This window comes from Odocoileus virginianus, chromosome 33 (genome assembly GCF_023699985.2).
Source record: "Odocoileus virginianus isolate 20LAN1187 ecotype Illinois chromosome 33, Ovbor_1.2, whole genome shotgun sequence".
NCBI lineage: Eukaryota > Metazoa > Chordata > Mammalia > Artiodactyla > Cervidae > Odocoileus > Odocoileus virginianus.
The window spans coordinates 24,601,119-24,615,188 of record NC_069706.1 but is presented as its reverse complement, the minus strand read 5'-3'; the positions used below and the strand labels follow the sequence as shown (position 1 = coordinate 24,615,188).

General features: G+C 41.5%; 1 protein-coding gene across 3 annotated transcripts in view; it reads left to right on the top strand.

Moving 5' to 3' along the window:
• XPO6 (exportin 6) overlaps positions 1 to 14,070 on the top strand; it is a 111,385-nt gene that overhangs the window by 84,075 nt on the left and 13,240 nt on the right. For all 3 annotated transcript variants that reach the window (XM_020907929.2, XM_020907928.2, XM_070461129.1), the window contains 4 exons: positions 2,521 to 2,613; positions 7,613 to 7,757; positions 9,391 to 9,537; positions 10,445 to 10,634. In XM_020907929.2, coding sequence (XP_020763588.1) covers positions 2,521 to 2,613; positions 7,613 to 7,757; positions 9,391 to 9,537; positions 10,445 to 10,634 — 575 coding nt within the window. The remainder of the gene's footprint in view (positions 1 to 2,520; positions 2,614 to 7,612; positions 7,758 to 9,390; positions 9,538 to 10,444; positions 10,635 to 14,070) is intronic.

Sequence of the window (14,070 nt, the reverse complement as noted above, 5' to 3'; positions counted from 1 at the left end):
CTGCATTTGTTGAGGATGATTTCCTACTGCCCGGTCCCCACCCCCTCATGAACTCAGGCACCTAAAACGTCATTTGCTGAAAATAAAAGTGACAGGTCGTTCAGGTCGTTTGAAGGTAACCAGCAAGTAGATTAGATCAAACCCGGGTGGGTGTGGATCCAGCCCAAAATTGAGACACCTGGTGCTTTCATTGGCACAGTGGCTGTGTCATTGGTAACACACTAGGGGGAGCTAGGGCCCAAGCCTACTTACTTGCATGCCAGATTTTTCTTTGTTTCTCTTTGCTTAAAAGCAGACATGACTGAGAATTTTAAATAAATCTGCAAAGCCAGATTAATGTTAATAAGAAAAGCAGTATACAGTAGTAGGAGATTTTAGAAAGTAATTTTGTCCATTTTCTTTCTGTATTTTGAGGGACAGGTATTATCATTTTATCTGCGTAAACTGTGGCCCAGAGAGGGCGAGTGCCTTGCCTCAGACCACACAGTTTGTGAGAAGCCACACATGGACTTTTACTGGTTTCTGGAGCCCAAATGCTGAGCTTTTTCCAGCCTCAGAGCTTCTACTTCAAGCTCTTTTTCCTCTTCTTCCTACACTAGGCCTGTTTCCTCTGATAGTAGAAATAGAACATGTCTTTCTGTCTAAAGTCTATATTTTTTTAATTTAAACTTAAGCCATGTATTGTATCCATCAATCATTTCAGCTTCATAGGGAGGTGACTGTTCAGAGATTCTGGGTGGTTATTTTATAGGTCCTTATGTATATACATCTTTCTGCATTGCTTAAGTTTGCAGACTCAGTAATTAAACAGACTTGGCTCTTTGGTCTTCACTTAGAATAAAGTGTGAGATAAGCCTCCTCGTCATGGCTACATGATCTTAATAGCCACTTTCATCAGTAGCGTTGTTACTTGTCAGTTACATAATATTAGTATCTAGACTGCTAAACATAGAAATATTAAAAGACACATTTAGAAGTTCATTTTTAGTGTAGAGCAACGTTAAAGAATGCTATTGAATGTAAGTGAAGAGTATCAAGTCACAAGCTGTATGGTTTCACTTCTGTGAGGTACTTAGAGTTGTCAGAATGGTAGAGACAGACAGTCCTTGGTTGTTAGGGGTGGAGGGGTTGTGGAGAGTTACTATTTAATGGATACAGAGTTTCAGTTTTCTAAGATGGAAAGAGTCATGGAGATAGATGATTGGGGTAGTTGCATGTTATGAATATATTTAACACCAGTAAACTGTGCACACATTGTATGAATGTAAAAAATGTAAAACAATTTAAAGAATTAAACACTGGGCACTCATTGGTATGTTACTTATTGATGGTGACTTTTTTGATGCCTGCTTATCACCACCACACCCCGCTTCCTAGAACTTCAGATTGAAGACCCTTGACTTTTATTCTTTTACTTAGTTCCTTGGCTTACTGAAAGTACCTCTTTCTGACTGCTCCCCAACCCTGAATAGCTTGTGACTCAAGCTTGTGGTTTTATAATAAAATCCTGATTTCTGCCCCTATCAGAGAGGAATATTTTTCAGAATATGGACCCCATGCATCAGAGTCCCATGGATGCTCTTCAGAGATGCACATGTCCAGATGCCCTCAGAGCTGGTGTCCGTCTGTGGGGCAGCACCAGCACGTTGTCTTATACCTAATTCCCCAGTTGATTCTTCCGCTCAGTGCAGTGTGAGACCCTCTGCGCTGTTGGATTGAGGGAGCAAAACATGCACCATCTTCCCTGGCATGCCCCGCAGACCTGAGTCCGGGGTTCCTTACAGAGCAGGCACAGAGAGAACTTAGCCAGGTCTCTAGGGTTTTTTTTGTTTTTTTCCAATGTTTAGTCAGAAAGGAGTGTCTCTAATGGAAGAGCAGTCTCCTGTTTCCCAGTAGAGCTGGTGATATTTAATGTTCATTTGTATGTAGTGAGCCCTTGGGCAACCAGGGGGCTCAGTACCTTGCTTCTTAAAGAATTGTGCTGACAGTTAAAAATACCTTAATCTATTGTAGAAACTTTTGTGTCCCCCCTTTCCCAGCCCCACCCCAGTGTTGTATCATGAACATTTCATATTTTCAGAAAGTTTAAAAAATTGTATAGGTAATACCCATGTACCTATCACCTAGATTCTACAGTGAAATTTTGCTATATTTTATCATATGTCTATCTACCTGAAACATTTGCTTATTTTCCATTTTTTAAAATTGTGGTAAAATACACATATAATAACAATTTCCATTCTAATCATGTTGTTGGATATATTATATTCTCTGTTGGATATTTATATTGTTTTCAAAAAGTTTGAGACTGTAGGTAGTGCTTTAGTCTGTATCTTAGTATATAAATCTTTATGCATATCTCAGATTACATCTTTGGGATAAAATTGAAAACCTGGTCTTGATTCTTTTTTGATTGGAAAAAAGCATGTCCTCAAGACCTTTGTTGATACCTTGTCCATTTTGTTTGCTTTAGTCCACAAACAGTGTGGTCTCACTCGTACAATTCTTCTTTGCCAACAGATTGGTCAAAGTCACTTTGTATGGATCTCAGATAAAATTGTACAACATTGAGACTGCCGTGCCATCAGTATTGAAGCCTGATCTCATTGATGTGTAAGTATAGTTAGATGTTTGTGTATTCTCAGAAAGACTTGTTCTCTGCCCCCAAATGGCTTTATAGATAAAAAGAGACTGTAGTGGCTGTTGTGAAAAGATGAAAAAACTCCCGTCTCCAAACCTTGAAAGGGAGAAAGCTTGTTATGTCTGGGGACTGGGGTGGCTGGAGTGAGTGGAGTTCATCAGGCAGATGAGAGCTGGGAGCTTAGGGTAGGTATATGGAGTAGGCATTTCAGGAGGAAAGAATAGCACATGCCAAGACACAGAAGTGATGCAGAGTCACACAGGTAGGGGTGTGGGGAGCAGCTGGTGTGGTGGGAGGCGAGGCTGGATAGTGAATGCCACGGATCGTGTCCTGAAGACCAGTGACTGAAACTGTGGGGTACAGAAGAGTTGCGTGGGGAACATATACCCCTAGAGATTCTGACTATAGCAGGATGGTACAAGGTTTTGGTATTTGCATATTAAACAAGAACCCCAAGTGATTCTGAAGCCGGCCACCCAGGGACCACACTGAGACACATTATAGACGGTGGGAGGCCATTAGGAAAGGGACATAGGGACGGGGTAAAGGAATGGGGATTGGAGATGGGGCCCTCTCCCAGAGGTCACTGCCTGGAAGGCTTGCTCTCGGCTGGAGAGGCATTCTGCCAGGTTCAGCCCCGCGCTAGCTTTTAAAGTAGTTCTGCTGGAGCACAGCCCTGCCTGTTCATTTACATGTTACCTCTGGCTGCTTTTGCACGTAGTGGCAGAGTGGTTAGAGTTTCGAGTGACAGTGATGGCCTTCACAAACAAGCGTTTATATTCTGACTTCAGAAAAAGTCTCTGATCCCTGTTCTAGAGCGTTCTGGAGCTTCAAATTAGATACATAGAAAAAGTCTCATTTACTATGGTGGTTTAGAAAAAAAAATTTTTTTTAATATTGCTCTCCTTTTTGAGAATTTAGAGAAAGCTTCTTCCAAGAAAGAGGCTAATTTGCTCATAAACACGCCTTGCACACAATTTCGGGAAGTTTTAGTGTTCCTTCCTTCAGGCTTAAGGAGCTGTATAAATGTAAAAGATTGGCTGAAATTCTTAGACACTCCTTTCACAGGACAGACTTTGATGCCTTTCTCCTTACTTTTGTACTTTTTGATCACTGGATTCTAAAGATAAAATACAAAATAACTGTTTCGTCACTATGAATACCAAAACCCCAAAATTTACAGTTTCTTACTGTAAGGTATTTAGTACCTATTCTTACCTAACTTTTTAATTTGGAAAAGCTCAAATTTATAGAAAAGGGGGTAATAGAATGAACACCCATATACTATACTCTCAAGCTCGATTCATCAGTGATAAATACTTTGCCACATTTGTTGTGTGTGTGTGTTTCTTCTGTTTTTGCCTCTCTCTCTCTGTATACACATTTGCATGTGCATGCTTAGTGGCTCAGTTGTGTCTGACTCTTTTGCGACCCTATGGACTGTAGGCCGCCAGGCTCCTCTGTCCATGGGATTTTTTCAGGCAAGAATACTGGCAACCCACTCCAGTATTCTGCCATTTCCTGCCCCAAGGGATCTTCCCAACCCAGGGATCAAATGTGCATCTCCTGCACTGCAGATGCCATCAGGGAAGCCCCACATACGTGCACACACATACATGTTTTTTGTGTGAACTGTTTGAAAATAAATTGTAGACAACACATCATTTCACCTTTATATCCTTCAGCATTTATTCCTAGGAACATTCTTCTGTATAACCATAACACATTATTAACACTTAAAAACTTTCATAGATGCAGTAATGTCATCTCTTGTTTTTAAGCATATCTGTATGTCTGTATATTCCAATTTCCCTAATTGTCCCAGGAATGTCCTTTATACGTATATATCTATAGATGTATGTATTTTAGATCTAGGCTCTAACTAATGAATCTCATTATGTGTTTCTCTTATAGTCTAGACAAGTTAGTTCCCCAAATTGTGTGTTTGGGAGGCGTAGGGTGGGGAAAGAGAGTTACTTTTTGGAGATTCACGTCAAAATTTTTTTTTTTTTAAGAAAAGCTTAAAAATCTTGATTTGTCTAGTTTTTGTCTGTATTAGATCAGGGTTAAACATTTTAGCAAGAATGTTATATATGTGATGGTGTGTCCTTCTTGCATCATGTCTAGAAGGCCTTGGAGGTCGGTTTGCCCTGGAGTTATTGATGCTAAGTTTGATTTTTAAATGGTGTCTGCCTGTATCCTTGCTTTTCCATTGAAAGGTCCTAGAAGCAGTGATACCATAGAAGCAGTACTCCCTTTAATATTCAGGCTCTTGGTTTCTGAGATACATTCTCCACCAAAAGGAATCAGAGCTTCTTGGAGAAATGCTGCAAATCTGGGGCAGGCTGACCCTGGAGAACCTTGTTGAGCCAGTTGGGAAGGCTGGTAATGTATGAAAAGGGCACGGGAGCCGGCTAGAAAGGGTGCTTCCTGGTTAACGTGACAGTGTGATCATCAGGAAAGAATAAAAATGATAAGGAGTTGGAATATATTGAATATACAGCATCCATATGATTAGAAAAGAAGATCAGGGAGAGAAAGTTCTTTTTACAGAAGAATATAGCTAATGAAAAAGAATTAGAAAATTCCCTTGTTTGCAACCACCAAGTTTTAAAAATGATTTAGGCATGGATTCTCAATGGGTATTTGTTGTGGAGGGTGTTACTTATTTATGGAGTCTCAAAATATCACCCCACCCAAAAACTTACTTACTAATTTTTTCAGAAAAGGGAGAAATGACCCATTTATGTTTATTAGAAGGTCCGATGTTTTGTAAGCTCTGGGACAACTATCCCACTTTTTCAAAGATTTACTCTTGGTGAATTGTGAGCTTTTATGATGTAAAAGAACACACAAAAGAACTCTACAGAAAAAATCTTCATGACCCAGATAATCATGATGGTGTGATCACTCACCTGGAGTCAGACATCCTGGAATGTGAAGTCAAATGGGCTTTAGGAAGCATCACTACGAACAAAGCTAGTGGAGGTGATGGAATTCCAGTTGAGATACTGCAAATCCTAAAAGTTGATGTTATGAAAGTGCTGTACTCAATAATGCCAGCAAATCTGGAAAACTCAGCAGTGGCCACAGGACTGGAAAAGGTCAGTTTTCATTCCAGTCCCTAAGAAGGGCAATGCCAAAGAATGCTTAAACTACCATACAGTTGCACTCATTTCACACGCTAGCAAAGCAATGCTCCAAATTCTCCAAGCCAGGCTTCAACAGTATGTGAACCATGAACTTCCAGATGTTTAAGCTGGTTTTAGAAGGCAGAGGAACCAGAGATCAAATTGCCAACATCTGTTGAATCATCGAAAAAGCAAGAGAGTTCCAGGAAAACATCTATTTCTGCTTTATTGGCTATGCCAAAGCCTTTGACAGTGTGGATCACAATAAACTACGGAAAATTCTGAAAGAGATGGGAATACCAGACCATCTGACCTACCTCTTGAGAAATCTGTATGCAGGCCAGGAAGCAACAGTTAGAACTGGACATGGAACAACAGACTGGTTCCAAATAGGAAAAGGAGTACGTCAAGTCTGTATATTGTCACCCTGCGTATTGAACTTATATGTAGAGTACATCATGAGAAATGCTGGGCTGGATGAAGCACAAGCTGGAATCAAGATTGCCGGGAGAAATATCAATAACTTCAGATATGCAGATGACACCACCCTTATGGCAGAAAGTGAAGAACAACTAAAGACCACTTGATGAAAGTGAAAGAGGAGAGTGAAAAAGTTGGCTTAAAGCTCAACATTCAGAAAACTAAGATCATGGCATCCAGCCCCATCACTTCATGGCAAATAGATGGGGAAACAGTGGAAACAGTGACTGGCTTTATTCTTTTGGGCTCCAAAATCACTGCAGATGGTGACTGCAGCCATGAAATTAAAAGACACTTGCTCCTTGGCAGGAAAGTTATGACCAACCTAGACAGCACATTAAAAAGCAGAGACATTACTTTGCCAACAAAGGCCCATCTAGTCAAGGCTATGGTTTTTCCAGTAGTCATGTATGGATGTGAGAGTTGGACTGTAAAGAAAGCTGAGCACCAAAGAATTGATGCTTTTGAACTGTGGTGTTGGAGAAGACTCTTGAGAGTCCCGTGGACTGCAAAGAGATCCAACCAGTCCATCCTAAGGGAGATCAGTCCTGAGTGTTCGTTGGAAGGACTGATGTTGAAGCTGAAACTCCAATACTTTGGCCACCTGATGTGAGAGCTGACTCATTTGAAAAGACCTTGATGCTGGGAAAGATTGAAGGTGGGAGAAGAAGAGGACAACAGAGGATGAGATGGTTGGATGACGTCACCAACTCAATGGACATAAGTTTGGGTAAACTCTGGGAGTTGATGATGGATAGGGAGGCCTGGCGTGCTACAGTCCATGGGGTCACAAAGAGTCAGAAGAGACTGAGCAACTGAACTGAACTGATGATGTATATTTTGTTGTGTGTATGGTGCAGTACAACATTGGCAGAAACAGTCTTTGCTTCTTCAAGCCTCAGCCAGATACTATGTATGGTGTGATGGAAGCTTAAAGCTGAGAGTCTCGTATCAAAGCTTATTTGTAAAGCTCTAATTCCTGGTAGCTTTTTACATTCTGGTCTGTAGTTAAGGATATAAAATTTTTACTGTTTCCCAGCCTAACACATTATCACTTGAATTCTTGGATTCTGGCTTTATTATTTACCATTCTCTCACCTGACCCTGTGTGTGTCACAGAAAGATTGAATGAGATCTGATAGACGTTTGCTAACTGCCTTCTGGGTTCCAGGCAGTGGTGGCAATATTTAGATGATGGGTTTTAACTTTAGGTCCTACAGGAGCAAGGAGGTTTCCAGGCTATCATGCGTGTTGTAGATTGGTAAATGTGATGGGTGGAATTCTCTCCTCCTGTGAAAGTAGGTTTAGTGTTGATGTATTCTGACCTTAACCTTTAACACATCTTCTCTCTTGTTTGCAGGCACGCTCAGTCCCTGGCTGCCCTGCAGGCGTACTCTCACTGGCTGGCACAGTACTGCAGTGAGGCGCATCGGCAGAATACCCAGCAGTTCATTTCGCTCATCTCCACCACCATGGATGCAGTCACACCTCTCATCACCACCAAGGTCTTGAAACAGCGAAGGCTGCATCTCTTCTCTAACTCCCCGTCTGTCCTCCTCTTCATATACCCATTTATAATGCCACATAAGACCCGGTTCTCACTGCTATACAGCTGTGTGCCATTTCATGTTCCTTTTCAGTTCTAGTCCATGTAAATTCAAATATACCTATTTTTTCAGTTCTCTAAGTCTCCCACAAATACATGCTCATTGTCTAAAAGTAAAATACTATTCAAATGTATAGGCTAAAAAATTATGGTCCTCTTGAATCCCTTCCTCCAAAACATTTTCCTTTCCAGGGTAAGCACTGTCAGCTATTTGTTGTATATCCTTTAGACTTTTTCCAATTCTCATATACATAAGTAAACATTTGTAGACAGCTGGAGATATATTAATATCTTCTTTTGTGTAATAATGTGCCTTGGAGACCTTTACATGTATCAGACAAATGTAGTGTGTAAAACTGACCAATGCTATTCTGTAGTGGGGATGTATGATAACTCTTCTGTTGATGGAAATTAGATCCTTGTCTGTACATCCTTGTAGGGTAGGTTCCTAGAAGTATAATTGCTGAGTCTAAGGTTCTATCCATGTAAAATTTGATAGATTCTAAGCTGTCCTCTAAGGAAACCACCAATTTATATTACTAAAGCATATAGATACTTCTTTTCCTTTTTTATTTTTCTGGTAGTTTTAATCATACATGGCATTCTGTACCACTATTAACAGAACAAGGTGTTGTTTTCAGTAAGTTTTTTTGTGTTTATAATTGTAATTTGTAAATGAGTTATGATAATCCTGTGAGGGGGTTGTTTCAGAATTCACCTGTCCATTGCTGATCTTTTAAATTGTGTCCATTTGTTAACAATTCATTACAGATAGTTTTGAAATGTGTGTACTCACGACTAGCTTTATCCTTTTAGGTAATTTGCTTAGAATAAGTGGGATGATAGGGTTCAAAGGTTAGGGATATTTTTTGGTTTTAGGAAATTGTGTAATTTTTCTAAATTATTCTACATACCACTGGCTTTTTGGTGTGCTGTTGGACTGCAGTCTTACTAGAATCTGGTCCTGTTTTCTTTCTTTTTTTAAATTTATGCATCTGGTCCTGTTTTCGAGGCATCTTCGCTTTTGCTAGATAATTTGAAAGGGAAGGATGGTACTTAAACCAAGGGTTTGATTGGCCTGTTGAGGTGAAGGAAGTAGGCAAGCCTGGTGTGATTGATGGGCTGCAGAATGGAGGGTTAAGAGAGATCTCAGCTTGACTAGATTAAGAAGAGTCAGATGAACAATCCCGTTGTTTGAATGACGCCAGGGAGTTTGCCATGTGGTTTAAATGCTGACGAGGAGCCACTGTGGATTCATGAGCTGAGAAGTGACTGGGTTCAAAGATACTAGTGGCTGAGAACAAGAAAATTAGAGACAGTGGTCTTGACTTGAGGGCAGGAGCTATGGATGTGGCAGGGAAGAGGAAACCTTGTTACTGGACATCATTATAGGAAAACTTCTTTGAGACAGAGTCTAGTTGACGTAATTTGGCATCAGGCCCCATATTCAGCTCATGGCTGCCTCATCCAGTTCTTCTAATACCATTCTCACAGGAGACGTCGTGAGCTGACATGTCTTCTTCACTCCCCAGGTCCAAGACAAATTGCTGCTATCTGCATGCCACTTACTGGTCTCACTGGCCACCACTGTGCGACCTGTCTTTCTGATCAGCATCCCTGCAGTACAGAAAGTATTCAACAGGATCACTGATGCCTCTGCCCAACGACTTGTCGATAAGGTGAGGCCTCAGGGCTCCCCTGGGATCCCCAGAGCCGTGCGGCTCAGGCTGAGAGGCTGAGGAAGAATAATCTAGCCTTTCGTCTTGTACTTAGAGCTTACAGGCCCTGCCAGCGTACATGGATTTCTTACATGTATGACACTGATGCATACAGTGCTGTCTTGTTACAACCTTCCTTCCCAACACGGTCAGCGTGCTGATTCAGATATAAAAAGTTCCTCCCGACAGGCCTGGTGATTGTGCTGCTTTGAGAGCTGGCAGTTTGGCTTGCTGGGAGAGTCCTCTTTGTATTCTTTGTGGTTTAAAAGAGTCTGCTTTTATTGTTAAATGTTTGTTTTCTTAGGGTTGAGACACTCTAGACAAGTATATTCTAAAATCCTCTGGGAGGCTCAGGCTAAAAGTTTAAAGCAATGAAATGGGGGTGGGGTCATAGCCGAGTCAAAGCAGTTACTTAAAAGTACCTGGACTGTGAATGTGTTGCTTCTCACTTGTCACCAAGGGCACGTTGAGTGTAAAAGACTCTCAACAGCAGTGTTCTGAGTAGCTTCTCGGTGGAGGATATCAAGAGCGGGCAGCCAAGGGACAGGTTAGATTCAGCGTCGGTGATTTCTCCCCCTCTTAAGGCATCAAGTAACCAGTTAGAGGGGAAGTGCCAGCAGTAAGAGTGATGATTGAGGCTGGTCTTCAGATGTGCTGGGCCTAGATTTGGTGGTGTTTCTTCAGTTTTTCTCTCCTTTCTGGATTGCTCCAGTCGGACCCAAGTCCCAGGCCCAGGTTTTAAGAAAGGAGCCCAAGGCCTGAGCTCAGCGTGTGTGGTCAGTGTCAAAGGTCATGTCAGGTTCAGCCGCTCTGCTGTCCACGTCGGGTGTAAACTTCTGCTGGATGGATACCCTCGGGTCTCTTCCAGGCTCAGGTGTTGGTGTGCCGAGCCCTCTCGAACATCCTGCTGCTTCCGTGGCCAAACCTCCCAGAGAATGAGCAGCAGTGGCCGGTGCGCTCCATGAACCATGCCAGCCTCATCTCTGCACTGTCCCGGGATTATCGCAATCTGAAGCCCAATGCTGTCACCCCACAGAGGAAGATGCCCCTGGATGAGAGTAAGTGGCTTCAAGGCGGGGGCAGCTTGGGGAGATAGGTAGAGCTGGCATCATTCTTCCTTTGTAGCAGATGGGCTTTGCATCTGGGGCTCGTGGGTGAATTCATCTGCCACCATCACCCTGCTGCTCAGCCACAGAGGTGACTCAGGACATCACATGGACCTGTTCCCTGAATGCAGGGTGCCCGTCTCTTATTTAAAATGTCAACAATAAGGAATACATCCATTTGAAGACCCTATTTGATGATGCCTTCTGTGGGTAAAAACCCTTCAGTGATTTTTGATCCATCTCAGGTACTTGCATAAGCAATCACAGCAGTTCACTTCTCCACACTGGGAAACAGGAAACTGTCTTTTGACTGTTTTTAACCTTTCTCAAATTATAAATGTTTTAGAGGCTTTGAAAGAGCTTGGTATCTTCAAAAGTGATGGAGTTTGGTATCTTCAAGTTTGGTTGTTTATATTGAAGAAGGGAGAAAAAGAATTCAGTTGTTCAAGTAGAAGGCATCAGATTTCTCTGAACAATCTTCCTGAAATAACACATATTACAGAAACAGTTTGAAAATTGTCTATTTTTCACAGTGAGAAAATAATAGAACATTTTTGGATGATGTGAACAAAAATGCTTTGTGACATATTAATCATATATATTCAACATTCTTTTTAAAGTACATATTTTTACAATTAAGAATATTATCATAAGCTCATTATACAAAGATACTAGAATAGTATACAGATGGAAAAGGGAACTCTTTAAGTCTCACCATTTTTAGTATTTTGGAAAGTAACCCTTTTAACTATTTGTCATTGTTATTAGCTTTAGTATAAGTCAATTACTTTACCAGCAAAAGCAAGTTTATTCAGGAATAGCCAGAGGAATTGCAATTTTCAGGTTATGAGGACTATGGCGGACCATAGGCAAATTCAAAGAGCTAGGAAGGGGCACTTTTGCTTTTATAGGGCAAAGGGAGGGTTGAGAGGGTGTCTGTAATAACCAGAGTCCATTGAAAGAAGTTGGGAGTCCAAAATATGAAGGCTTCTCATTGGTTGGGCTGTTACAGTCTCTGCTTAGCTGAATTGTCTTCAGAAAGAAGAGTAGTTTTCTCCTTCCTGCTGGATGAAGTGGGTAATACCTACCTGTTTGGAGTAATTGACAGTGCATGGTAGGGAGTAATAGCTCCCCCTGCAAGCCTGTCTTGACTCCTCTTGTCAGTTCATTTCAGTTTAGTCGCTCAGTCATCTCCAACTCTTTGCGACCCCATGGAGTGCAGCACGCTAGGCCTCCCTGTCCATCACCAACTCCCGGAGTTTACCCAAACTCATGTCCATTGAGTCGGTGACGTCATCCAACCATCTCATCCTCTGTTGTCCTCTTCTTCTCCCACCTTCAATCTTTCCCAGCATCAAGGTCTTTTCAAATGAGTCAGCTCTCACATCAGGTGGCCAAAGTATCGGAGTTTCAGCTTCAACATCAGTCCTTCCAACGAACACTCAGGACTGATCTCCCTTAGGATGGATTGGTTGGATCTCTTTGCAGTCCACGGGACTCTCAAGAGTCTTCTCCAACACCACAGTTCAAAAGCATCAATTCTTTGGTGCTCAGCTTTCTTTATAGTCCAACTCTCACGTCCATACATGACTACTGGAAAAACCATAGCCTTGACTAGATGGGCCTTTGTTGGCAAAGTAATGTCTCTGCTTTTTAATGTGCTGTCTAGGTTGGTCATAACTTTCCTGCCAAGGAGCAAGTGTCTTTTAATTTCATGGCTGCAGTCACCATCTGCAGTGATTTTGGAGCCCAAAAGAATAAAGCCAGTCACTGTTTCCACTGTTTCCCCATCTATTTGCCATGAAGTGATGGGGCTGGATGCCATGATCTTAGTTTTCTGAATGTTGAGCTTTAAGCCAACTTTTTCACTTTCCTCTTTCACTTTCATCAAGTGGCTCTTTAGTTGTTCTTCACTTTCTGCCATAAGGGTGGTGTCATCTGCATATCTGAAGTTATTGATATTTCTCCCGGCAATCTTGATTCCAGCTTGTGCTTCATCCAGCCCAGCGTTTCTCATGATGTACTCTACATATAAGTTCAACATGCAGGGTGACAATATACAGACTTGACGTACTCCTTTTCCTATTTGGAACCAGTCTGTTGTTCCATGTCCAGTTCTAACTGTTGCTTCCTGACCTGCATACAGATTTCTCAAGAGGCAGGTCAGGTGGTCTGGTATTCCCATCTCTTTCAGAATTTTCCGTAGTTTATTGTGACCCACACAGTCAAAGGCTTTGGCATAGTCAAAGGCTTTTGGCATACTTTTGGAATGCAAAAGCAGGAAGTCAGGAAATACCTGGAGTAACCGGCAAATTTGGCCTTGGAGTACAGAAAGAAGCAGGGTAAAAGGCTAATAGAGTTTTGCCAAGAGAACGCACTGGTTATAGCAAACACTGTCTTCAAGAACACAAGAGAAGACTCTACTCATGGACATTCACCAGATGGTCAAAACGGAAATCAGAGTGATTATATTCTTTGCAGCCAAAGATAGAGAAGCTCTATACGATCAGCAAAAACAAGACCAGGAGCTGACTGTGGCTCAGATCATGAACTCTTTATTGCCAAAATCAGACTTAAATTGAAGAAAGTAGGGAAAACCACTGGACCATTCAGGTATGACCTAAATCAGATCCCTTACGATTATACAGTGGAAGTGAGAAATAGATTTAAGGGACTAGATCTGATAGAGTGCCTGATGAACTATGGACGGAGGTTCATGACATTGTATAAGAAACAGGAATCAAGACCATCCCCAAGAAAAAGAAATGCAAAAAAGCAAAATGGCTGTCTGAGGAGGCCTTACAAATAGCTGTGCAAGGAAGAGACGTGAAAAGCAAAGGAGAAAAGGAAAGACTTCTCTTGTAGTTAAGGTTTATTATAATTCCCCGTTGTCTTCCCTTTTCATTTGTAAATATATTTTATAGTTACATAGCTGTATAAGAATGGCTGGCTTAATAAGGGCATACTGTGTGCTAGGCTCTTGCTTTGGTGATCTTGTATCCTCATCACCTCTCTGGCTGTGCCAGCATCAACCTTCAAAGTCTGGTATTTGTCTAATCCTGGTTCTAAGTGTTTTACATTCAGTAATTCATCAAATTCTAATATCAGCTTTATGAGTTAGGTAATGTTAATTATCCTGCTTTTATCCATGAGGAAATCAAGGTATGTGAAGATTAAGTAATCTGCCCAGGGATTAGATACAGCTGCTGTGGATCATGTTTTATAAAGTGTAATGATCTTCTTTTCTCACTTTATCTTACATGCACATATTAGGTAGCATAGGCTATGTTAATACTGGGTGGTGACAGACAATCTCCAAAGCCTTAGTGGCTTAATGCAGGGAAAACACTTCTTGTTCATACTACATGTCCAGCTTGGGTCAGGGGTT